Below are 26,856 nucleotides of genomic sequence, written 5' to 3' on the forward strand. Positions count from 1 at the left end.
ATTCTGAATTTGCTGCCGGGTGCATGCCTCTGGTCTCATCATCCAAATCATTGATGAAGTTACTGAACAACACTGGACCACTGTGGCACTCCCCTGGTTACTGGCCTTTAGCTGGATATGAAGCCATCGATTATTACACACTTTAACCCTGGCATTACAGCTATTTTTCAAGCCACACTCATGCATCTTACACTTTCTCAATCTGAAAATAAGAAACCTGTGGGCGATGGGGTCAAAAATGTTACCAAAGACAAGATATATTGTGTTCACCACTCTCTCTTCATGTACATAGCCAGTAGTTTCAGCAGCAGCCCTTTTCCAGTTGTCAGGAACCTCCCCTAATTGGCATGATGTTTTGCAGATAATAGACATCAACCTGGTAATCACTTATCTCTGCAGGTTGCATTAGGTGGATGACTCCTACAGCAAAGAGCCTCTCTTCTTTCCTTGCCTTAGGCTGAGTAAAGCTTTCTTGATGCATGATTTGCATTGCAGTTGCTCACTCTCTCCTCTGTTCTGTGGTATCTTGAGAACTCCCTCGTTTTCTTTTCGCTTTTTCTTTCTGATAAAAGCACAGTAGTTATGTTTCCTTTATGGGAGTGTCTGTGTATTTGTTAAAAAATCTCAGAGTTGCTCTGGAGTTAACTGAAAGCTGTTTAACACATCAGATAACTTATCTGCAGTGGGAAATAAGGTTGCTGTCTTCATTTTGGTACCCAGTTTCAGGCAGAGAGAAGCTGAAACCTGCTGGTTTCCCACTGTTTTCCACCTAACCAGAGGCTACAAGCAGAGGTGGTGATTCACGGAGGACTGCTCAGTCCCTCTGTATATGTGTAGGCTAAAAGGGGATAGGGTGTGAGCTCAACACCCAGACCCTGGGCTGCCCACTCACTTCATTGCTATTTCACTCCCTGGCTCTGGTCCTTCCACTTCCCAGAAGCTGTCACCAGGCAGCATGGAGAACACCACACTCCATCCTATGCAGTCCCCCAAGGCTGTCCCTCAGGCTCTGCATCCTCCTGCACACTCATGCGGCCCCATGTATACCCTGGGGTATGCAATACATCCCCTCTGCTCCCTGCCATAAAAACATCACTCTTCTGTGTTGCAACATCGCCCTTAGAGATTATTTCAGAACCTTTGAACCCAAAAACACATTAAAAAATACTGATCATGCCTTAGGACCAGAGGGACACCACTTGTAGCACAGAAGAGAGCCAGGACCAAGAGCCATACAGTGTGTGGGGTCAGTCTCCTGCAGAGGGCTGGTTCTAAGGCATGGAGCCTAAGCTGGGCCTTGCTGCTTAGCGTTGAGGCCAGAGGCTGGGTTTTGGCCCTTTCATACTTAGGAACATGGACAAAGCATCTGTTTGAGATGCAGCTTGTACCGGCCAAAACTTAACACCAAAGTGGGGCTTTTTTGTGACTCATTTGATTTGCTAATCTGAAACAGATTTACCATGTCTTGTTTAATAGGGAACAGCCTTTAAAGCTATTAAATGAATGAATTGCTGATTTAGGGCTGGCTGTTTGATCCTGAGCAACTGTTTTGAAATGACTGGCAAAAAGAGCACACCCAGTTTTGCTCCAAGAGCTGCAATCGGCTTACCTACTGCTTTCTTCTCTTGTCCCTATTCCCTCCATTACTTTGCCTTAAGGCTATAAACTCAGCGTTTGTCAAATGATGCCTAACATGACCCCTTAATCAGACTGCAGTCAAAATCTGCTGTTTGTGTCTTATCTCCTCTGCGACATCCTCTTCTTGTGCAACTTGTTAAAAAGTGAGCCAATCTCTGTCCTCTCTGCTTCCACACAAAACAGGGGAGAAACCTAAGGTGTTTCTGTCATAGGTGTTTGTATTTTACATCTAGGAGTCCAAGACCATGAGCGTGGTCCCAGGACTGTCAATGTGGTCAACTTAGAGTACATGGCACCAGCAAGCAAAATTACCTAGTGCTACTCTGACTGTGGGTTCAAAGCTGTAAGAGCAGCATATATAACCTAAACCTTTAGAAAACAGCTGTAGCCATCTGATTGCAAGTGATAGTGTCATTTAGGGTCTTGCAGAACCAGACTTTCTTTTAGTGAATTGCTTGCCTGTGTCGTTGCTATGTGAATTTGTGCTCAGGGCAAAAGGACATGCACTTTTAAATGCATTTGAAAGCAGAGAGCACATGACATTTCTACATTAGGAAGATTAGACAACAATCAGGCCTTTTACCAGTTCTTCCTTATCAGACATGAGGACTGAGTTCTGACTTGTACTTGCTTAGCTGCTCCTCAAACCAATAGGCACTCATGAGCCTATTTTGCTTGAATTCAAGCTATCTCAGCCTTGGTGAGTTCAAAAGTTCAGCAGAGATGTGAGCTGGATGTTCCTTCAGAGAGGTTGTGAAAAAGGGAATGGGAAGGGTTCTGGTACACACACCTCACTCGTGCCGATGTATTTGCACATATAGCAATGCCTCAGCCAGACTGAGTGGGAGGAAGAGGGGCAGGGAGGGAAACACTTTCCAGATTTCTAGCTAGTAGAGGAGCTCCTTTAAAAATATAAGAACTAAAGATGGGAAATAGAGGGGGAGAGTGGAGCACTTGTACTTCAGTTTTGGAGCTATTTTGCTCAGCCAAATAACAACCACAGAGAATCAAAAAGATGTCAAATTGCATGTGGTGCCTTTTCTGCCCTGGTCAGTAGAGGAGATGCAGGCATATTGGCTGATGCAACCCACATCAGTGTTTGGAATCAGGAGATTTTCTGGTGGCTTCCAGGTCCTGTGCTCTCTTGCTTTGAGTGGTATAATTTATCAGAGCACACACTCAACACCTCCCTGGTTACATTTTTCTCCTAAAGAACAAGGTGCTGCAAAGCTTGTTTTAAGTAAAGGACTTGAAGCCTCCAGGTTGCTTGTGAAGCCCCTAAATGAGTTCATGTGAACATCCCCAATGCTGTGCCTCTAGTGTGGATACGCACAGGGTTTTCCTCATAACATTCAAGTATATAGAATCCAAGTTTTCTAGTATGTGAAAGCTTTCATAAAAAAAAATAATTAAAATATTTTAAAAATATTTTTAAAAGTACTTAAAAGTACTTCTTTAAATTTGCCATTGAATTTGCAGCAGAGGACAGTAGCTGCAACTGATGGTCAGATTCTTCCTATTTAATGAATGGGGATGGAGAGACCTGGCACCCCATGGCATTGACTAGGCAGACTGTGAGAGGATTACAGATGTAAGAAGCTGTAGATGACCAAATGGGGGCATCAGCTGAAGTGTGTTAAATTCTCTACCTCAAGCAGTCCTTCAGAAATTCAATGTGACCTGTGCAGCTTAGAATTATAAAATCATAGAACAGTTAGGGTTGGAAAGGACCTTAAGATCATGCAGTTCCAGCCCCCCTGCCGTGGGCAGGGACACCTCACACTAAAACATCTCACCAAAGGCTCTGTCCAACCTGGCTTTGAACACCGCCAGGGATGGAGCATTCACAGCTTCCCTAGGCAACCTATTCCAGTGCCTCATCACTCTTACAGTAAAGAACTTCCTCCTTATATCCAATCTAAACTTCCCCTGTTTAAGTTTTAATCCGTTACCCCTTGTCCTGTCACTACAATCTCTAATGAAAAGTCCCTCCCCAGCATCCTTATAGGCCCTCTTCAGATACTGGAAGGCTGCTATGAGGTCTCCATGCAGTCTCCTCCAGGCTGAACAGCTCCAACTTTCTCAGCTTATCTTCATACAGGAGGTGCTCCAGTCCCCTGATCATCCTCGTGGCCTTCCTCTGGACTTGTTCCAACAGTTCCATGTCCCTTTTATGTTGAGGACACCAGAACTGCACACAGTACTCCAGGTGAGGTCTCACAAGAGCAGAGTAGAGGGGCAGGATCACCTCCTTCGACCTGTTGGTCATGCTCCTTTTGATGCAGCCCAGGATACGGTTGGCTTTCTGGGCTGCAAGCACACACTGAAGCCGGCTCATGTTCATTTTCTCATCGACCAGCACCCCAAGTCCTTCTCCACAGGGCTGCTCTGAATCTCTTCTCTGCCCAACCTGTAGCTGTGCCTGGCATTGCTCCGACCCAGGTGTAGGACCTTGCACTTGGCATGGTTAAACTTCATGAAGTTGGCATCAGCCCACCTCACAAGCTTGTCAAGGTCCCTCTGGATGGCATTCCTTCCCTCCAGGGTATCAACCGAACCACACGGCTCGGTGTCATCGGCAAACTTGCTGAGGGCGCACTCAATCCCACTGTCCATGTCAGCGACAAAGATGTTGAGCAAGACTGGTCCCAACACCAGTCCCTGAGGGACAACACTCATTACTGGTCTCCAGACGGACATTGAGCCATTGACCACAACTCTTTGCGTGCGGCCATCCAGACAGTTCTTTATCCAGCAAGTGGTCCATCCGTCAAATTGATGTCTCTCCAATTTAGAGACAAGGATGTTGTGTGGGACAGTGTCGAACGCTTTACACAAGTCCAGGTAGATGACATCAACTGCTCTACCCCTGTCCCTCAGTTCTGTAGCCCCAGCATAGAAGGCCACCAAATTGGTCAAGCAGGAATTCTCCTTAGTGAAGCCCTGCTGGCTGAAATGCCAAAAAAAGCTTGTCTGATTGTAGGTCATTTTGTAAAGAAAAAATCAAGAGGAAATGTCAAAGGGAAATTTTTTGTGCTGGACAGTACTTTCTAACTGGTTTCCTTTAGCCAGAGCAACTCTTTTTTAGTAAACACAGTTTCTTGTTGGGAATGGAATGGAGAAGGCCACTTACCTCTGAGAAAGTTGAGGATCCCCCCCTCATTTACAACCTTTCAGCATTTCATTTCTCCTGCCTTGACAGGAGGCTTAAGATACTACTTTTAGACAAATTGAGACTGCATCATGACAGATAATTAGCAGCAATGAATTACATTTTGATTGTGGTGAATGTGTGAACTGAATCCACCTGAACATAGTCCGAAATGCAGGTACTATTGACACTTTTAAAATCCCCGTTGGGCAGCCACCAAATCTGGAAGTACTTTACCACTTACTGTGTGTGAAACCACTGTCATCTTGGGTTAAGGAGTTATTCTAATTCCTAACTGAAACCCCAGTTCGGTTTTCTTCCCTTTTGTCTTACCCTGTGCAAGTTTCTGGCTTAATCTTTGCACAAAGATAGCTCTGAAAACTAAGGCTCTTTTCATGAGTAATTGGTGTGAGACAGGTTTTAATCTAGATATTGCAATGTAAGTCTTTTTGGTTTAGAGAAGTGGAAGTATGTAGCAAGTCCCAATTCCCCTTCCAACTGTAGTTAGGATAAGAAACTATCTCCCCACCTTCACAATGACATCTGTGTATTGCAGAACCAAATTCTTCCTTCTTCCTGACTTGATGAACTGTCATTATTTTAACAAAATGCATTAGCTCCAACAGGAGGAATTGCAAGCAAAATGTTGTGCAATGGGTGTATAACCACCCTGTAGGCTGTGGTTAAGACTTTTTCTCGGTAAGCAGAAATGCTGTTCTCAAACACAGCTGTGTGTCTGAAACCATGTCTCTCAGATGCTTGCATTATCCGTGGGTTACGGACTGTGAGGCAGTACCAGAGAAAGCGTTCACTGACCATAGGTATTCATCTCTCAGAGAGAACTTGGTCAAAAACCTTATGTGGAAATAAACATAAAATCTATTTTAGACCTTGTCTCTCTCGGCTTTTTCTCTTGGCCAGCTTTAATTATCACTCATTTTGTTGACTTGTCATAAACCCAGTTCTTAGGCACTTGTCCACATGCACTGGACCAAAAGCCTGAGTGGGTGAACGTGGGTCTGGATAGCCCTGTCACTCAGCAGCAGAGTCCTGCTGTGAGTTTAGCTCACAGATTCCACCCCATTTAACAAGCTTCCTACAGAAATGTTCCCTTTGGTAAAACGCTCCACTAAAAACCTCCTGACAGGACGTACCTATTCAGAACCTATTCTCACCCCTCCATTCATCGAATGAACGAGCAGATAAATCCTAATCTTCTAAAATATATCGAAAAATAATCGACTTCCTTTGCAAATGGCAGGAAGGTCAAATTGCAAGACTAAAGAAATGACTCACCCCGCATCTATGCTTTTGCTGAAGTTGATAAACCTGCCAAAAGCAGTTTCCAAACTGGAAATAAGTACTTATGTGGGGATATGAATGATATCAGGGAAAATCTCTGACAAGGGCATGTGAATCTGCAATCTGTGGTGTTATTTATTTAGATTTTTAATTGAGGTCAGTGCCCTTGGTTCAAAGCTGCATTGGATAACTTTTGGAAAGACGACCAATCCACATGGCTACATGTCAGCATTATCAAGGGATCCAAAGGCAACAACAAAAGGCTGTAGTAGGATAAAATTCCCAGTGGATAGGGCGTGATATTTGATGGGTCACACAGGGGATTCTTTTGACATGAACCAGCAAACATAAAGTGTATTTTTCATAAAACATGTAGCTTAATCCAAAATTATCCCTGCTGTATTGTTAGCGAGAACAAGGGAACACCCAGTTACTTGTGCAGTGACTAATAATATTACCACTGCTTAAATATAAACAGTGTGCAGACCTTGCTAAAGAAATGCACAGTATTTCATTGCAAACCATAATGCTGTACTCCTATTTTACTCAACTCTTTCCTTCTTTGCTACTGCAGCACAACCCCTGAATTTTCCTGTATTAATGCTGGCATGGCAAGAAATACAATGTCAAAGGAAAGAAGGATAATCTCATAATTAAAATCTGTTTCTGTAACACTGGAATAGATGGGATTTCTAGACCTTAGTGGACTTTGGATCAGGTCTCTTGCCCTGCGGTTCTTTATTTGCACCATCCTCTTTCCCCTGGAGCCTTGTAAGCATTGATTAGTTAATGGCTTCAAAGTGCTATTTAAATGCTGAAATATTGTTACTGCCAGGTATTGGATCACATAGGCAGGTTTCTGTTCAGCACACATGGTTAGACTTTCTCTAGCATGGAAGTATGCCATTTCCCTTCTTTGTTCGAACGTGTCTGTGTGTGCTTATACCTGCAATAACCCAGCTCAGTAAAACAAAACAGTAAATCAAGGAGTTGTTTACTTTACTCTTAAAAACCTTGGAGACCTATGCTACAATCTCAAGTGAAAGCCATAGTGAGCACTGGAGAGGGTTTGTGCTTTCAGGTTAGTTTGAACAGCCCGTTCATTTGTACAGGAATGGACATCTATGGCAGGGCAACCACCCCCTATAGAGATGCTCTTCTGGAAAGAACAAGTGCATGCCAGCTGCATAAAGCTAGTGTACTGCATTAAATCATATTTACAGCAGAAGTACTCATCAGCTTTTCAGTAGGCCCATGTGGGTGCCAGATTTTCTTGTCTCCCTAACACAGTGGTTCCTAAAGTACACACGTCTGTACACGTACAGATTCTGGTACATGAGCCACTCAGCAGCTATGGGAATGCAGCGTGAGCAGTTGAGCAGCCCAGCACTCAAGAACTCAATGAGGCTGTGGTTGTTGCAATGTCAGCAGTGCCACTCTGGCAAACTTAGCCTTGAAATTCCTGTTTTCCTACCTATCTTCTATGTAGCCTTTTTCAAGCAGGGGGGAATGATGTTCCCCGAGATTTCAGCTTTGCTCCTTTCTGGCACATGGCAGGATTTGGATCTCCAAGCACAAACGTTAGCAATTACATCTTCACATAGTAAAATACTTCCTAACTTGGATTTTTGGAAGGACTTCATTTTCTTTTGCAATCCACCAATCACGCTCAGACACTGTAAATCACCATGTTATTTCTCAGTCATAACTAGCAAAATAGCTGGGAGGAGTGCTCGAGCTAGTGAAGGCTCAGTTCAGATGCACACATCCTCAGGCTTTCCTACTCATGTGGGCTAGCAACTGTCGACTCCTGAGGTCTTCTACCTGCCTCCAACATATCTGAGGGTCCAACACTGCATGTGATGTAAATAACAAACACACTGCAAAAGAAAACACTTCAGCTCCCCAGTTCATGCCAGTCTTGGTACTTGTTTTTACTGCAAAAGTCTTCATTTAGTGCACAGGGAATGCGGGAATGCTTCAAAAATGAACAAAACAGTTCATTCCAGTTGGAACTCTGGCGCTTTCAGCCCCTTCCCCAAAAAGCAGCCAAGCACAGCATACTGAAAAACTGCTTGAGGTTGGGCCAAACCACAGAGTTCAGACACTGACCCACATCTGTTCTGTGAAGGACTGGATGTTTTTGAGCTAGGAATTTGTTTCATGATCAGATGAAGGAAGCATTAATCTGCTGGAAAATGAGTCAAGCCCATCTTCTTGTTCTAGCACTTGTTCCATAACTCCAGAACACTGAGCTAGACACATCTTCCATAACAAACACAGCAAGCCAGTGATCTGATGACGTAAGTTTGAAGATATGACTGCAAAACAGGCTTAAATTAAGTTATTTGTGATGATTTCATTGGTGTCCTGGTCTCACAGTTTAAAATGAGTATGAAAAAGGTTAGGCCTTTAAGGATTCAAAACCAAAGAAAGCATACACAGAGCAGCACTGTCTCAGAATGACAAACACTTCTCTTGTGTTGTTTTAGAAACACTTTTCCTCCTTGCAGACATTAACTAATCAAATGTAAGAAAACATGGCAAGGAATTTCGTTTATTCCTCACTTAGTGGTACTTAAGACTTATTTCTACACAATATTGTCTCCTGTCATTTCATGGGGAAAAAGGAACTTTTTCCAGGGTTCTTTTTCCAAAGGCAGCACTTTGTGACTCAGGTGCAGAAGCTGCGTTAGAAAAGCTAATACACATTTGAACAGCAGCAAGCTTTTATATAAGCAGAAGGCTTAATAAGTTTATTGTATAGCTGAGAAAACAGAGGCGGAGAGTTTAAGAGTTTCAGGAGTTTCTGATTTCCTCTTCAGGCCACTGTATGAGGGAGTATGATAACATGCTGTGATTTCATCAGTCTGGGTCACTGTAACCTGCCATAAAAGCGAGGTTAAGTGAAATCACACACATGGGGTAAATGTGCTTTACAGAGAAGCCACAAAAAAACTCAAGCTGTCATAGTCCAACCCGCCCCTTAGTGGGTGGCTACGGGCAGAACTGTGTATATAGAGATATTCTTTACTCAGCAGGCGAGGGCCTCTTTTTGGAACAAACGATTAGCTGCGCTTCTTGCCAAAGCACTGTGCACTGGGAAACTCACACAGCACTTACAGCACTCGCTCACCCTCTGAACTTCCATCAGAAATATGTGAAGGCATTATTTCCTACTGTAATTAGAGTTCCTTCCTAGTGATCGTGTTAATATATGAGCGTAAGACTTTTTAATTCAGGATCTGGTAAACAGACCTATTTTTACATAGCAGTACATACATCCACAGGATTTTGACCACCTGTGCTCTGTGAGTCCTTTGCTCACCGTTTCCCACCACTGCTACTCTTTTGGTCCTCAAGCAAACCGCTTGCACACACATCGTCTCACCACACTCTGTGAAAACCCTTCTCACAGGCGTGGCAACACTTTGGGAAGCAGGTCAGCAGGTCTCAGCCGTTCACTGCTCCCAAAGTTTGCTCGGAAAGCGGATGTCAGAGGTGATCCGCCCGCTCGCTGAGCCTCGCGACCTGGAAGAAGGGGGGATCTGGGCTTGCGGGTGTGCACCAGGGATCCCCTTTGACATTTAGGGACCCTGTGCAAACCGGGCATCCGGAGTGTAGCCGCCGCAAACGTTTGCGGGTGACGACGGGGAACCCTGGGGCGCGGAGACGGGCGGGCGGAGCCTCGGAACGGGTGATGACCCGCCCCGTGCTCCCGCCGAGGGGCGGTGGCGGCGGCGGCGGAGGGCAGCGCCTCCCGGCGGGCGGGGCCCTGGCTATAAATCCGCCCCACGGCAGAGGGCGGGTGGCGTTTGGAGCGCGGTGGCGGCGTGGGGACAGCTGTAGCGCGGCAGGTAAGGGAGGCTCCCTCCATCTACACACATCTGCATACCTCTCCATCTACACACACCTGCATACCTCTCCATCTATCCACTTCTCTATCCATTCATCCCTCCACCTCCCTCGAGGACCTCGTAGCTCTTCCGAGGGCGCATCTTTGCATCATCCTCTTCCTTTTTATTGTCCTTGTAAATAAATCCCTTTCCCCTCCCCTCATTCCAAGCAGGGCTTTGCCGCAGGAGAGAATGGGTGGCTCTTAGCAGGGTGGTGGCTCTTCAAAGGCGGGATGGAGCAGCGGACAGGGTGTCCCGAGCCGTATCCTGGCTGTTTTCACTGATGGGGGCAGGTGCTGGATGCTGCTACCACAATCCAGGCTCCCCGGCAGTAGGAGTTTGGGCTAGGCTGGAGAACAGCTGTGAAACGAAGGCACGTACTTTTGCTACGGAAGTTGACTACTGGTGCTTGTTGCTTGTGTGTCTCTGCGCTCACAGCTCTGCGTTGGATTTGGAGCAGAGGACAGACTTAACGGGTGTATCCAGCCTTTACTACTCGTTTGTTTCGGTGGGGTTATTGCCTTCATGTATGATGATAGGTGCAGTTTGCCATCCGTGTTTACAGGCGGTTCAGAGCACTTCAAAGCAGTGTTTGCAGTGGAGGCACAGACACACACTGGGTCTGATGAAATTTCATGAGGGAGGATGTTATGGTTAGTGCTTTCCATTGTGTTATATTTTTCCTATAAAACACTTGCAAACTGGCATTGCTCACTGTTTTATAAAGACTGCAGTGCCTGATTTTGCACCCTATCCCCAGAATGTGACTACTTTTAGGCTTCAGGTAGAATAACTATATTATATATAATAGAATAACTATGTTATTTAGATAATTTTCTCCTCATTTACCTGTTTAAATAGCTGTATTTTGAACATAGAAAAATGCAGTTGTAGAGGCATTGAAGAGATCAAAAACAATGTAAAGCTTTCTGACCAGGTTCCCTGCAAGGTGTTGCACTTACTGTGGCTTTTTGTCAATGTTTTGTGGCTGTGGCCAAGTGTGTCAAAGATACACAGCTGCTGGAAAACTCACTGTTGAGGGCAAGCAATGGCAATAGACTGTAAACAGGAGCTATCAAATGGTTCAGGTAAACATGCGGGAAGCCTGCCTTAGCATTTTTAGTCTTGGCTGTAAGAGGTATAACTTACATCAAAACGTCAGCAAGTGGCGTTAAGCTGGTGCACTTTGAGCTTGTCTTTGGGAGCATGTGGTGGGTTTCTTTTATTTAAAGAAATTTGTGCTCTTTTAACCAGAGCCTAAGATAGTTTGTGTGGTTTTATCACAAGTACTTGAGTAAACAGCAGGCAGCTAATGCTGTGCGATGTCCTGTGCACAGCAAGGCTTTAATGACTGTGTATGAAATGGTGAAACTTGGGAGCAGATGCAGCAAAAATGCAATCCTTAAAGGCTTGTACCATTTCCAGAGTGCCCTTGAAGACAAATGCATGAATGTGCCTAGGAGGAACTGGTGTGTGTTTTGCCATGGAAAACGCAGATGCAGTGAAAACAGGTTTTAATGTGGTAATGAGACCACTTAAGGGGTGCGTGGATTCTGTACCTGGTATTTTTCAGTATAAACTGAACAGATGCCATGGGAAACTGGAAATCACAACTCCTCAGTTGAGGTTCCTTGCACTGCCGTTCAGCAGGTACCTGAACAGCCTGGATTTAAACTTTGTGGACGTTTTGTTTCAAAGTTTTCAATCAGTGAACTGAGAGATGAACTCATCCCCTTAGGAATGGGCACTCTGTGAAGTGCCTGGCCTTGAACCAGGCTGGGGGAGAGGGATCTAGAAGGTCTTGACAAGCTGTGTTTTTCATTTGTTTCCCTTAGAAAGAAGGGTTTGTGTTCTGATTCCCTACATTCATTGGCTGCTTTGCCCAAATTGACAGCAGGATAGAGATGTCAAAGTGTCAGGTGTCCACAGGATTTGGCAATAGACAAAGAAGTGTCACCCGCTGCTGAGGGAAGGCTCCCACATGCGCCTGCCTGTGTTTGGGAACCAGCATCTGCACCACCCAAAACCAGACTCAAGTTTGTCTGTTTCTGCCCTGCACAATGGCTTTTTTGTTCTTGCCAAAATAGAAAAGGAATGCTAAAACTGTGGGAGATCATCTGGGCAGCTTGTTTGAATGCTTGGTAAAAACAGCAGGATTTGCCCATTTTCTGTACTTCGGCGGAGATGCTCTGCTCTTTGAATGTTCCTTTTTGCACTATGATGGTTATGGGGGGAGATTATAGTGCATCTTGGGAAACACTTTGGCATGGGAGCCTGGTAAAAATAGTTATAAGGCTGTTAAGTCATTTGCTCTTGTAGTTCAGGTGGGATTAACATTGAACTGTTGTGAGAAAAGCTCTGATTCAGGTATTTAAACTTAAGTGATTAATTTGTTTGAAGTGCAATATACATCTCATAATGACCATTATGATATAATGACATTTCCTGCTTCTACTGCTTCAAAATAGGCAGAGTGAAAGAAAAGATATGGAAAGAGTGAAACTGGCTTGAAGCTCTTCAGACCAGAGGCACCTAGAAACTGTGAGAGTCTTAAATAATACAGATTCTAGTTGTAAACACTGCTGATGCACCACATCATGTGTACAGCTGGAAGCTGAGAGCAGCAAAAGCCTGTTTGCTGTCAGGGGAGAGTACAGCCTGGGAAGCCAACAGCCGGAATCAGTTCAGCCCCAGCATTATGCAGCAGTTGCTTTGGTTTGACCACTTGAAAGGAAAACCTTCCAAAAGCCAGGAGATGCGAGTGCTTGATAGTAATAGGTACGAAATGCTGGTTTGCGGGATGAAGTGTGACTTCCAGGTGACTGTTTACATCTAACTTTCATGTTATGTCACAGCCCCCAGAAGTCTCAGACACAAGTACAGAAGAGCCCCATTTGTCCATCAGTTTCCCTAAATAAATGCTGTTGTGTGTAGACTGCCCTTTAGGTAAACATTTGTAAGTTTACCTAATGAGTAATGGTGCTGCCCTGAAGCCTTTTTGGTTAAGGACTTTCCTGGGCTGTTGCGTGGGGAGTGGATCTTCAGCAGGTCAAGGAAGCAGTAGCTACCCCTCTGCCATCTGTCAAAAGCTCTGCTCCGAAAGTTGCAAGTAAATTATTTGCTAACACTGGAAAGTCACGGAAAATACTCAAACTGTTTAAAAAGCTGAGAATAAGGCAATCGCTCTTTCAGGTTTGGTGTGTGTGTTGCTATGGATGATTAAAATCTGGGTTAGGCTTCTTGGAAATCAATGGCTATGAATATAATGGCTATTGAACTTGGTCGTTTCTCTCAAATGGTGGTGAAGGGTTGTTTTTTCTCACATCTGGGTCACTTCCAGAGCCCTGGATGACTTCAGCAGGGCCATTCAGTGGGAGGTAATCCCTATTGTTAATTCCTTTTGGCTGCTGAGTTGCAGCAGCAGTAAGGAACCATTCACAGCTTCTCCTGAATATGTGATCATATATCATTAAAGGGTTATTATGATATAATTAAACTCAGTGCTGAGCATCCATGAGAATCAGTACTATTATTTGCCATTTAATCCAGCACAGCGAGTGTGAAGTAAAGAGAAAGTAAAGCCTGCAATTATCCAAGTTTCAGACTCCAATGCAGATGCTTCTGTGTTGGATGATGAGGGAGATGAGTTTACTTTTACTTTTAACTAAGGGTTGCTGCAGGATCAGGCCTGTTTTCTTTTCCAGCTAGCACTGAGAGTGTTGTCTTTGGATAATGCCCAACAGTCTGTTGTCAAAGAGGGTGTTCTCCATGCAGAGGTGCTCCGCACTGTGCTTGCTGATGCACAGCTGGGCTGCCTGTGCTGATGAAGTTTCCCAGAGCTGTATCTGTTTGTACAAAGCAGGATGTATGTCAGTTTTACTGCTAGAAGTCTGTGTGGCTGATCACGTTTCCTATGTTTCTTTGGGGTTTTGAGCTACTTCCTTTCAGTTAATTGTCACGATTTTAATACATCTTTTTCATCTATCAGGTTTTTTTTTTCCATCTCTTGGTAGCTGGAAGTTGGTCAGTGCAGATCTTCCTTTTCAAGCCCTGTTTTTAAAGCTGGATATTCACTATTTTTCCAAGCCTTTAACTGGCTGCTTCCTGTCTGAACTAAGTATAGCTTCAAAAGTATAGCTCTTAGCTTCTTTTCTACCATGGATGTATAAGGTCAGTCTGCTATTACTGTACAGATGATGTAAAAGTTAATGGAAAGAGCAAGCAGTAGGACATAATCAGTTAGGTTTTCATGCTGCACTGTAAAACAGATCTTTCCATGTTCTATCAACCATCCCTTGAAGTTTTTGCATGTGGTTTTTTATGTCCTTGTGATTTCATCACTCTTACAACTTGCCCTCTGTAAGAAATAGGGATTTTTAGGAAGCAAAAACCTAAGTGATAAGGGTCTTGAATCAGTAATGCCCTTGACAAAGGCTCTGTTGGTGTCGAAAAACAAAAGAGTGGTGATATATCTTCTATTGTATACATGTGTGTTTATTGGTAGGTACAAGATATACTGGAAAGCTCAACAGCAAAGTAGGATGCAACTTTTAAGGGAATACACTAAGCAGACATCCAGACAGGAAATGCACTATTACCGGAAGGAAGGATTGCTTTTGCTGTGGGATTTTTGGGTTGCTTCCTTCAGGAAGCTTATGTGCACCTTGTCAAAATAATTATGTCATTTTCCTACTGCTATAGTTTAAGTGCTCTAAATATATTTTGTTTATTGCATGCTATGTGTGTAACATATCCCTGCTAAAGTTTAAGATGCATTTGTGTCCTTAGCCAGAGTTGCAACATGGTTATGTGACTAGTCTATGAAGCAGAAGCACTGCAGTTTTAAGATGATGCCTTATATTAAAGCAAATTCAAAATGATTGAATTTTGAGTCAATTTAAGGTAATTTAATTTAAGACCATCTCATTATTTTCCCATGTGAAACATGTTGAATTTTATGAAGTTGTGTATAAAATCCCACTCTTGCATAAAAACTTGGCCATACATACTCCAACCCCTCTTGTCAACACAGCCTGGAAAGTGGTCAGTTCTCTGCCTGGTATAATAGATGCTAACTTGGGGCATGGATGGGTAAGGTTTTGAAAGAAGTCAGCTGAGGATGAAGAATTGCCTTTTGTCCACTTTAAAGGATTTTGAAAGGCCTTATTTTGAGAAACAAGAAGTATTCTGGCACTGGATGGTGCTGACTTAGGCTCCTTCACCAATCCCTTCTGTTGTGATATGGGCAGGAGTGTGCTCAGTCCTTAGGAAGATCATATTGTATCTGTAGGTGTTGAGGCTTGCAGGCAATGGAAGACTCTTATCCAAATCCAGTCCTCAGCACTTCAGCATGTGCAAACGCTTAAATTTGGGTAATTTCATAATGAAACATTCATGGGAAGAATGAAAGATGAGTCCTTAACACAATGGCCACTTGTGCAAAGTTTGAGTCCAGATTAAGATCTAGAATGCTGAAGTTCATCCCAGAAAAGGGGACTGGGAGCTCACAGGAACAAAATAATACCCATAAATTATGCTTTTCTTCTCAAAACCAAACAAAACCCCTCCAGACACTTGTCAGGGCTGAAGTTTCCCATGATATCTTGGCAGGGTTTTAAAGAGTACTTGAAATAGCAATGAGCAAGCGATTCTGATAGGTGGCAGAACATGCTGTGTATGTACTCAGAAGCTGTAACCTGTATAATATGACCTAATGAGTAAACTGAAATTAAGATACATCATCAGCCTTAGATGTGATGTTTTGTAGCTTAAGTACTCGTCTTTGCAACATCAACATGAAAATACAAAACGTGAAAAGAAACCACTATATACTTGCAAGGATACAACCTAGAGAGCCAGATAACATTCCCCATCTCTGAGTATACATTGAGCCTGACCCTTCTTGAATAATCTTGGTGCGTTTTTGCCTCTAACTTGCACAGAACCACCCCCTTTTTGAAGCAGTTGCAGCTGGGCAGAAGCTATGAACTATTAAAGCATGGCAGATTGAGAACAGGAGGGGGTGGCGAGCATGGCCTCACACTGGTGAGCTGCAGGAACAATAGCTTGTTTCTTGTCTGTTTAGACAGCAATCTTTGTTGCAGAAGCTGTCTCTTCCATGCAATGGAATGCCTAGTGCACCTTTGCAGCATTTGTTATTTAATCTGCCTCCAAAGCCCAGTCTAGCACCTAGGTGCAATGCAGGTGTCTGGTTCTGTACCAAAGCATTGCCTTTAGTCTTTCTTAAAACCCTTATGTTTGCAGCCAGCTGAAGGAGGAGTGGGATGGATGTAGAGAAAGATGTTGAGAGGATGCTAGGAGAGTGCTGGGGCAGTGGAAGCAGACAGGCTGATTGGTGGGGTAAGAAAATGAAGCTGGAGAAGACAGCTGATTGTTCTCCACTCTTTCCACCCTGCAGTGCTGCCACCCACAGCCCAGACTCCTTTAAAGCTGAAGTGCAATATTGGCATCGGCACAAATGGGCATAACGTGTTTCCAAATCACCTTAGGCTGCAGATGTAGCATTTCTTACAAAAGCCCTGGGTTCCCCTGTCTCCACCCTCCGTCATCATGGCCTGCAAGGACTGTTTGAAGCCATGTCAACAGTAAGCAGTGGCTGCTTGAAGAGGGAGTTGGGATGACAGAGATTTCCAGGAGTCACAAGTAATTCTAATTTGTTTAAAGAAACTTGCCATTATTGGAATAACCACTTTTCACAGAGGTGTGACCAGAAGCAGTTTCAGGTGCCAGATGCTAAAGAAACATGGATTTCATAGAACTTGATTAGGGTTTGTAATCTGTCCCTCATGGGGTTGTAACATGATAATGTAAGTAGTATTAGGGATTGCAGCAACAGGGAAGAAGACTGAGGACATTGCAAGCTCTCCACTTCCCTGCCAGCTAGAAATAGAATAGCTGCTTGTTATATTGGGGTGGGGAGGACAACAGGGGTGTCCGGATAGGTGTGATGGGAACAGCAGACATGATCTTTGGGTAGCACACCCAAAGAAACACAAAGCCAGTTTCTACTCATGTGAAGGATGGGAGGACCCTGAGCTTTCCAAGGAACATTCATCATTGCATCCCACAGCGAGAGGATTGTGCAAGCTGTGTTGCAGCAGTTTTCTTGCTCAACATCTGCGGAGTAGACAGAAGGCTTGCTTCCAGCTCACTTTGTTTTGATGCTACTATCAGTGTGCAGCTGCCAGAGCCTATCATGCATTTGAAGAGCAACCAGTCCTTGGTCTGAGGAACTGGCAGTTTAAAGGCTGTGTCCGATGTCAGAGCAATTGCAGCTCAACAGCTCTGTGCCAGTCGTATAAGTGAAAAACAACCAAGAGAAAAGGACTGGAGATGAGCCTGGAGATCCTCTTTCTACCTGCATGGATATGCCAAAGCCTTGGGGATGCTGCAGACCCAGACCTGTGTGTTGTTGGTCCGGGTGGTATTGGCTGCTGGCTCTTTCCTCACAGCCTTCTCCCAGTTGTTACTTGGCACAAGGCTGAAGTTCTGAGCTGAAACATTCCGGTTCCCTAATCAGATTGATTAGCACACAGCATAAGTCTAAACTTAAAAGTGGCTAAAACTTTAAGCCCTTCTTGCTTTTTGGCTTTGAAAAATCACTGTTCTGCTACATTATGCTCCTAAACCCCCTCCTTTTCCCTTGGTTGCCAGCTCTTATTTTCAACTAGAGCCTTCACTAAAGCATGCTTGTGGAGCAGCTCACAAAGGGGGCTGAAAGGAAATAAAAGCAAATTGGTTAGAAACAAATAAAAAGCAATTAAACTGAGTGTTGGCAGTGTGCTGTGCTTCAAGAGGGCTGGGTGATGGTGGTTCTCAGGACAGCTGTGAACCAGAGGCCACAGACCAGTGTAGTTGTCCCAGTTCCCTGGTATTTAATTTAATGCTCTGATTCCTGACCTTTTCTGAGTTGGAACTTGAGGTTATTTAAGGGTTACTTTGTGTCAGGGTATTAACTTTTAGTTGCAAACAGAGGTAATCATGTATAACCAGAGGCTAAGGAAACCCAGAGAGGCCCAAGTAGTTGAGTGTCTTCACTTGCTGCTCAGACTGCTTAGTCAGGTGCTACTTGCTGTCAAAAGTCATCTGCCTTTTTATAAAGGGGAGGACCTGCTATAAAACCTCTTCCATGCTTTATTGTCAGAATTATGTCAGAGAAAATCAGTAACTGCACACAAAGGACCTCGTGACCAGTGCCTGTAACAAAGAGTAGCTTAAACAGGGCAGAGTGTGGGCAGATGCTTATGCATGAACTGCTTTGGATGTTTGCAAAATGCATCGTTTTCAAATGAATCACAAATGGGAAGATGGGATATGTCAAGTTTATTATAAAATGTCTGAAATGTAAACTGCACTTAATGAGAGCATGCACTGTATATGGACCATAACCATACATGGGTGCTATTAACTGATGTCCACTTGTCTCCGTTTGGTGGAGACAAGTTTTCACAAGCTGCTTTCCAGTTATTTTGGTGCCATTCTAGTTTGCAGTATTTACTGTTAACGACTAATTGACCATATTTAAGGCTCAAATGCTGTTTGAGCATCACAGTAACTTTCCTGGCTTCATTGTCAGAAGCCTGAGCTCTTTGGTTATTTTGCTGACCTGGAACTGATGGGGATCTTTGTTACTCAACTTTTCAGAGCTCTGGATACATCTTAGCTCTCTCCATCCTTGCCTCACCTAAGCTTCTTTAACAGTGATTTGAGCTGCTGCAGATATTCAAAGCTTCAAACTGCCACCCATGTCCTTCCTACTTGTTTTGATGCCTGAGCTCTGAAGACGCTTGTTTCTTTCAAGGGATAAAGTGCAGAGTGATGTGGCTGGATTGGAAACACCTGCCATGTCTGGGCCTGGAGCTGAAGTCTCAGCTGGTCCCTCTCCTTCCAAAGACAGAACACCAGTGCCTGGAAGCCGTGACCCTTGGTGCCCACAGTCTTCTCCCTCTTTGCCGTTAGATGCTCATGAGTATATAATACATATAAAGCGACTGCTCAGCCTGTGAAGATGGAAATGCCATCAGGCTGCTCTGGTGAGGTTACCCTTCTGTATATCGGTACTCAAAAGGACAATAACCTCTGCAGCCAGTGTTTAAACAAGCTGTTTTGAAGAAAGTGCTGCCTTTATGACAGGCAGGAGTCTTTTCCTGTTCTTTGTTTTCCATGATAGCACGTAAATAACAAGCAGTTGGATATGAGGGCAGAGGTAAATCATGTAGTGCTGGTAGCAGTTTTCCCAGTCCTTTCTGAATGTGAAACCTTCATGCTTGACGATGCACCCCATGGCACAAACTTGGACAACCATGTGTGTCATCAGAAGTATAAAGTTTGAAACAAGGGATCTTTGAACTTGTTTCGCTTCTGAGCTTGGAATGAATTTGGTCACGTATCTCAGGATTACCTAATGTTTGGCACTTGTGATTGCAACACTGCTGGTGTCTGAGGATGGGTGGCCTAATGTGTGGCTTCTTAGGATTTTTGTAGGGATCCTTGTTGTGCAAAGCCAGGCTGCACATCCATCCTCTGGTCCCTGCTGCCAAAACAAGGCTCCAGCAATGACTGTCCCTCCAGCAGTGATGCAGAGAGACAGCGTATATAGTCTGGACCTTTAAGAGCAAAATAATAGGGCTCAGTAAAATGATTCCTGAGCCTCGGTTATGACACTTGCTGTGCTGGTTTTGGGTTTGGGCTGGAATGGGTATAGAAAAGTCTCTTTGGAAGAAATCAGTGAAAATAATACTGCGCAGATGACTTCACCATTCCCCATGCCCCCTTTGTTCTGAGAGGCTGATTTAATGCCTTTCCTGCTAGTTGGCAAAGGTAGATATGTGATGAGTTTTAAAGCGCTTTGCCAGCTGTAAAAGTGCCTTAAAACTTTACTTTTTTGGTTAGTTAGAAGTATGGTTGTTTTGAAACTTAATCCTCTGAGCAGCAATTGTATCTGATACCTGGGTGCGGGGTGATGGGTGTTTAATGGATAGAGGTGGTCCTTGGGGCCTCTCAGCAGGCAGAATTGGCCAAGTGGAGTGAAAAAAGTTGGTTTTCTCCAAGTTGGCAACTTTACTGTTTGCAGATACAAATGAACTTTGTCTTCTGCACTACGAGGCAAGTGCTTTGAAATAGGTATGAAGGAATGCTTGTACAGTTATCTATTTAGGAGCGTTACACAGTTCCATTAGCTTCAAGCGACTCTGTCACACAATGGGGGGAGCACAAAGCACCTATTTAGAGATTACAAAATTTGTGCTGAAAAGAGTTGGTACAAACCCACTTCCCCAGCATCTTTATCTCCGGGAAATCAGATTTTTTTTTTTACAGTGCTGTCAGATAGCAGGGCTTTGTTTGCCAGCACTCGTGAACAAACAGCATGTTGTTGTGCCGCCTTATCACAAGGTTGTTTCTTGGTAGGAGTGCATCAGGTGTTCCTGGTGCAGAGAAGGAAAACCCGGAGCTTGGAAATGCCTGATCTGAAAACATTATGTGGCTCCGAGATCTGGTATCTTTCCAAAAGCGAGGACTAGGTACATGTTGGGCTTTTGTTCAGCAGACTTTATGGCAGTCGTGTAATCTGCTGGTCAGCACTTCCTAGTGCTGGTTCTTTCGGAAACATAGAGCAACAACTCTGAACTATTATAAAAACAGGATTGTTTTTTAAGGCTATAAAAGGCATCCATCTTGTTCTTCTTGGCGCAGGTTTTCTGGTCATTTGTAGTCAATGCTCCGAGTCCCTGAAAATCTGAAACTATCCCATGTAAACAACTTTCTTCCACAAACACTTGCTGTGGCTTTGTTCCCTGAGCTGCTTCTTACTGGAAAACTGCAGGGGACCTGGCTTCTTACTTTCTTCCCCTATAGGGAAAACATGGAAAAATCTCTTGCACTTCTAGTCCCTGTTGCAAAATTAGGTGCAATATTAAGGTGCTATTTCTGTCTTAATTTGTTGAATTGCATAAAGCCATTTGTGTTGGGTGCAATTGTGTGTAAATGTTTTTAACCTCCAGAGACTGCAAAGGCATTTATCTTCCCCCTCTGCCACGCGCAATTGGTCTCTGTGTGGAATGGCAGCTTACGTAGATGGCTGTAATCATGAAAATATGTAGCATTATTTCTGAAATGTCACTTTCAGTTGCTTGAATTTTTGGCAAACTTGTTTTTTTTTCTTGTTCTTCATGATTAAAATCTGTAATGGACAGAACTGACTGGAAAATCTGGAGGAAAAGGGCGAATTGGGGTGACTGCCAGGGGCTTAACTCTGCATTGACTCTTCTGGCTCAGGCACTTTGTTGCAAATTTGGATTACAAATTACTGGCAGTTTTGTTCCTATCCAGTGTCTCAAGTGGTGGGGTTAAATATTCCTAAAGCTTTTCTATATGCTTAAAATCCCCCAGCAAACTCTTCATCAAAAATCCACTCAATTGCATAGCTAGCGAGAAGGGTTTCTAAAATCTGAAGCTGTTTGCACATACATGTTCGCCAGTGCTTTTTCAGTATTAACTTTCTTAATGTGTGTGTGTGCCACTTCTAAGCTTCCTGCAGCATCCAGCCATCCTACATCTTCTCACTAAAGCATCTTTGCCCAGGGAAGAGTATTGAGCTGACCCATGGATGCCCCCTTGGGCATCACAGCCTTTCTTGAGCACCAGGTCATTTCTGTAGAGAGGGTTGGTAGGCTTAAATCATATTTAAATCAGGAGGTAAGAAATCATGGTTTAAAGAATCTATTTAAAATTGTGTTTTGTAGCTGTGCATCTTCAGGAAAATTGTTAATAGTGTTTGCAGTTAACACAGTCAATAATTCTTCAACGTGTTTCAACCTTTTGGCTTGCTTTATGGCTGCACTTACTCATAGGTTTCACTTGAGACAGTTCTAAGCTTTTCTTAGAAAGTAAATAATTGATTTGTGTTATAGTTGTGTAGTTAACAAATGTCCTTTTTTTTTGTCCAAAGATGCCCCAAACCCACATGATGATAGGAGTTTCTCCAGCAGGCAGAGGACAGGCAATAAACATACTTCGACATCTTGCTGTTAAAACAGTCCTGGTTTCTCTTGAAAACTGCTTGTTTCATTAGAGCTTTGCCGGGAGCAGCCCTCTGTCTCTGGTGCCTTATCTTTGTCAAGAGGATGACAACATGCAGTTTTTTAGCTCACTGAGATGCCCCTTGGTCCAAATGCAAAAGGCGCACTGCACCTGCAGCACAACCTGCTCTGCCATAGCAATCGCTTCTTCTGGGGCTTGGCCTTGTCCAATTCAGCTTCCCGCAGATGAGGGAATCACAATGCCAGCCCTTTCCTAGAGCAGGATACAGCAGTCTTGTTCCATCTTTTGGCAGTTCTGGAAATGGACCTTGTAGATGTCCACTTAAAGGACTGTTTTACTTTGTACTGTTTGTTCAGATCAAGGATGGTGTTTCTCTCCCAAAGATCAGCACATTGACCTGAGAGTAAAGTGATGCTAATAAGCTTCCAGTTTTCTTATGGTAAATACTGGAGAGGGAGCCTGCATTAAAAAAGGAACAAAAGAATGTCAGAGACAATTATTCAAGCTGATTTCAGTAGGTGGCTGTGGAAATTTGGCTGTGCTTCCTTTCACCTGTGAAATGACAGTGTCCATGACACCCTCTGTACTGGTCCCTACCCCTTTTCCTCATTCATTCCCTGTTTTGAAGCTGCCAAACTTTCGTTTGATCTTGCAGCCTTGGTATTTCTTTAATCTTGTATTGTGCAGGAGTGTGTGTATATATAAATAAACCAGGGAGGCATCTTGCGAGAGATTCATAACCTTCTTGCCAAAGGTCTTTTAAACTATAATCTGAGACAGTGGGTCACTGCTGGGGTGAGTGGGTGGAGCAGGACCTTTATTTGTTCCTGTATTTCATCTTTGATGCAAGCTGAGAACAAATCTTTTTTCATCTTTGCAGATATCAGCTACTGACCATGTCAACAGAGTTCCAGGATGCTCACCTTACAGAGGTGAAACCTCTGGTGGAGAAGGAGGAGGTAATTAAAGCTTTTTAGAGTTTATGCATTTTATCTCGGGGCTGCTGTTAGGACTGTGCATGTATTCTTAGGTTGATTCTAACATACTGTATGGAAGAAACAAGTAAAAGAAACTGGAGATGGAGTAAGCATGGGTTTTTTAAGTAATGCAAACCCAAGACTTAGTTGTTTGATCATTTTTAGCCTGTGGTTTTATTCTCCTCTAATGCTGATCTGATGGTGGCATTTTTTCTCTTCTGAATTTGAATGCTCTGGGTGTCTTTAGCTATTTAGAATGATGTCAATTGAGCTATCTCATATAAGTCTGTCTATACCTATAGACTTTTCAATGCAAATATAAAGAATTTGTTTTGTCAACTGCTGTTAAAGGAGGCACAGAGAGCCTTTACTTTTCCCTTGGGCACATCTGGGTCCAGAGGTTCAACTGTGCCCCATCTAGTCCTCTCTAACTGCGCTATGAGTTACAGCCAAAGCACTATCAGGTCTGCAGTTGACTTGGGTGTGCATGAGCTGCAGCCTTTGGCTGACATTGCAGTGGAGAAGCATCCCAGCATCCTAGCCTTTTTGATATGTTTTTTGCTTGTACTTCTTTCCATTTGTTTTTTTTTTCACCATCTTCTTCAAAGATCTGCCCACAGTATCTGGGCTCAGTATCTGACTCTTCAGTTGTAGCAATACTCTGTGCTGTGGTATGTTCATGGCAAATACATCACTGCAATACATGAAGGAACCTCTCAGCTTTTTTTCTTGACACAAACCTAGTTTTTTTCTTTTATTCCCAAGGATTTTAATTCTTGACAATGACATATATAACCTTGTTGGGCTTTTTTTCTGGTTTTCTACACTAGAACTATTCATAGCTCTATTTCTGCTACTTTCTTTTCTATTCCCTACCTCTTTTGCGTAAACACTTCAGAAAATTATTTGCACTTGCAAACTGCACTGAAACGGCTCGAGCAACTTTAAACACAGCTCCTCTGCCAAGGACATTGCATGAAAGCAGAGCTTGTTTGGATGCTAGTGAATGCAGCACTCAAACGTTTCAGAGACTAACATCCCTTTTTAATGCCAATATTGTTCAGTAACAGCAAAGAAAAGGAGAGGTACTAAGAGTCCTATGCATAGTAAATGCCTTTGCTGCAAAGTTCAGGAATACCTTAAAACACTGATTAGCTTCCTTGTTTTTTATATTATGTAGATCAAAAGTTGGAATCCTGAAAAAGAACCCTATATGCTTTTATTCATGATATTACCTTCAAGTTTTGTCTATGTGGAGAAACTAGCACAGAGTTTGACTTCCTCTGTGGCCATTCTTCACATAGTTGAAGGGAGTTACTTAATGTATTACGAGTAGTGGAAAAGATTGCCCCTAAAGACACTCAGCACATGCTAAGGTTAACAGTGGAGTTGGTGTGGACTTGGTGGTGCACTTAAAAGTTGTTGTGCTTAGCTTTCTCCTAAAGGTGAGTCTTATTTCTTATGCTGTCTATATGGATGCCACATATTGTTATTCCTTTCAACCCCACTGGCACACCAGTGTATGAAACCAGCTATGTTTAAAAGGTTGTGAGACCAATAGTATAGTAAGATTAAAACCTAGCATATTGTCTAATGCTAAGCTGTGTAAAATGACTTCCACAAGCTTGGCCACCCCTTTAGCTACTTGTTTGTATGTAAAACGCACTGCCCAATTGCCTAAAGATCATGGCTCTAGAGTCCTGTCGTAATTACAAGTTGGACTGCAATGCTTTGAGGTCCACTATCTGAGACAATATTGCCCAAGACAGCAGCAGTATTGCTTCAGCATCTTCCATCCTTAATTTACCTGGGCTTCTGGGACTAAGTGACCTCCTTGCCAGGATCCTAAACTTTGCTTTTTATCACAATACTTTTTGCAAGCTTTGGCTTCTCTGCTGTAATCTGCAGATACAAGATGTTTGCTTGGCTGCTCTGCTCTTCCCTCTGTTTACAGCCCTCCAGTGGAAATACAAGTTTGACTTCTTCCTTGTCTTTTTAGTAAAAGCAGGTGACTGGAAGATACTTCTTCCCTTTAAGTTGTAAGCCTCTTAGACTACTGGAGGTGGGAAGGATGTCACCCAGCTCCTTTCAGGTGGAGAACCTCCATGGGCACATGAGCTTGTCAGTAACACTGATGGCTCGTCACAAGTTGGAATGGACCTCTCTGTGTTCAGCCAGCCTCCCAAAACCTAAGTTTTGGCTAGGATAAAACCCTTTTTGGGTGCAGAACCAGTGGGTTAGAACACAGGTGTAGATGAAAAGCTTCATGAATTAATGCTTTAAAATCTCTTCACAGGCTATCACTCGCCTCCTTCCAGACTTTGATGTTCAGGCAAGTAGAGCTATTCTTTATTATTAATTATCATAATCATTGTTATTTGTTGCTGTTATTATTTTGTTAAAAGGGGGAAACTGAATTGATGCTTTGAGAAAATAGCAGAATGCGGTCAGAAATGACTGCCTGCTTGCCACAGTTGCTGTTACTGTGGGAGAAGAGTCTGAATGGGGCTCTGATATAGTGATGTGAAGAGGACTGCAGGAGGTCTTTTCAGATTGAAGCTGAGAAAGCTTCATCCAAAAGGGGTGGCTGAGTTGCAAGCAGTTCTATTCTTGCTAAGAGAATGAGTTTCTTCAGCAGTGGTAGTGAAAGCAAAATATTCCCCTCCTACATGGACACACACTTTCCCCAATTAATTTGCTTTCATTAGCAATGCATGTGTGTTTCCTTGGAGGAACTGTCCCTTTCTATGCTGTTGAAAGCTTCCAAAAGACTCCTGGAGCCTGTAGAGCAGTAGAAGGCATTAAGTAATCAATTTTGCACTGTAATAGGAGGGGAGATAGTTTCTGTATGCTTATTTACAGCCAGAACATGAATGTTCATAAAGCACACCACTGGGTCAGATGGTGGCTTTCCACTTTCCCATGTGTCATGCTTTTGAGAGGTCACTTTAACTCTTTAGCTCCCCTCTTTTGTTACTGGTATTTGAGCTTCTGATAGAGGAGTTTGTCATTGCTGGTTCTTAAGCTGACTGTTGGAGTCGGGCTCTGTTGAAATGGAAGGGAGGGAGACCAGGATGCTTATACCTACCTCAACAAGAATTCCCACCACTGAGGACGAGAAGGTGTATGTGTTGGGAAAAGAGGCTTGGTGGGTTCCTTTCTTTTATTAAGGGATGTAGGGAAGGAGGTAGAATGTGCAGGAATAAGGAAAACTATTACATTGTTCTCACCTCTTGAATATTCAAGTCCTTGAAGGAAATAATCCTTTCTGTACTTTGTGGCATGTTGCATTCTATTTGTGCCTGTCTATATTTTTGTTAATGTTGTGCAAATTAGTTTAAAATCCAGCAAACTGAAGTCTTTTCCTTGGAAACCAAAAGAGACAGTTATCACAAACATCTTTACCATCTTTCAATGGCTTTTACTTGTGTAGCAAAGCTGTAGTCTACATTAATCCTGTATCTTCCCCTTCATCCTTTCTAATGATGAAACCCACTGCCTGAAGTCTTGATAAATGCAAGTTAAAGCTGTCACCATGTGACTTCCTGTAGGACAGTGCACAGCATGGGAGAAGCTTTCTGTTTGCGTCCAGATTGATCACTTGGTCTAAATAAATCTGAATCCCAGATTAAGTCTGCTAACAGGAATACTGTGGTATTTTGATTAAGAATGCAGAAGTGACCTGTATTTCATTTCTATTCTTGGAATAAATTGCTTGCTTTGTAAATCATGTGTATATATAGATTTTTTTTAAATTTTCAGCAAATTCTCTAAACCTTTTGGGTTGTTTTTTTTCCATGTTTTGCATTAACTGTTGCTAGTCCAGAGCACT

The 26,856-nt window shown here is 43.3% G+C and overlaps 1 protein-coding gene across 1 annotated transcript in view; it reads left to right on the forward strand.

Annotated features, from left to right (window-relative positions):
* The first annotated feature begins 9,942 nt into the window (after nt 1–9,942).
* The window catches only part of NDRG1 (N-myc downstream regulated 1), a 39,112-nt gene continuing 22,198 nt past the window's right edge, over nt 9,943–26,856 (forward strand). The window contains exons 1-3 of the mRNA XM_057429768.1: nt 9,943–9,948; nt 22,928–23,006; nt 25,321–25,356. Coding sequence (XP_057285751.1) covers nt 22,944–23,006; nt 25,321–25,356 — 99 coding nt within the window. The 5' untranslated portion in view covers nt 9,943–9,948; nt 22,928–22,943. The remainder of the gene's footprint in view (nt 9,949–22,927; nt 23,007–25,320; nt 25,357–26,856) is intronic.

Source organism: Pezoporus wallicus, unplaced genomic scaffold (assembly GCF_028554395.1).
Source record: "Pezoporus wallicus isolate ANWC-B61680 ecotype Strahan unplaced genomic scaffold, APGP_CSIRO_Pwel_v1 contig_7545, whole genome shotgun sequence".
In the NCBI taxonomy this organism is placed as follows: Eukaryota; Metazoa; Chordata; class Aves; order Psittaciformes; family Psittacidae; genus Pezoporus; species Pezoporus wallicus.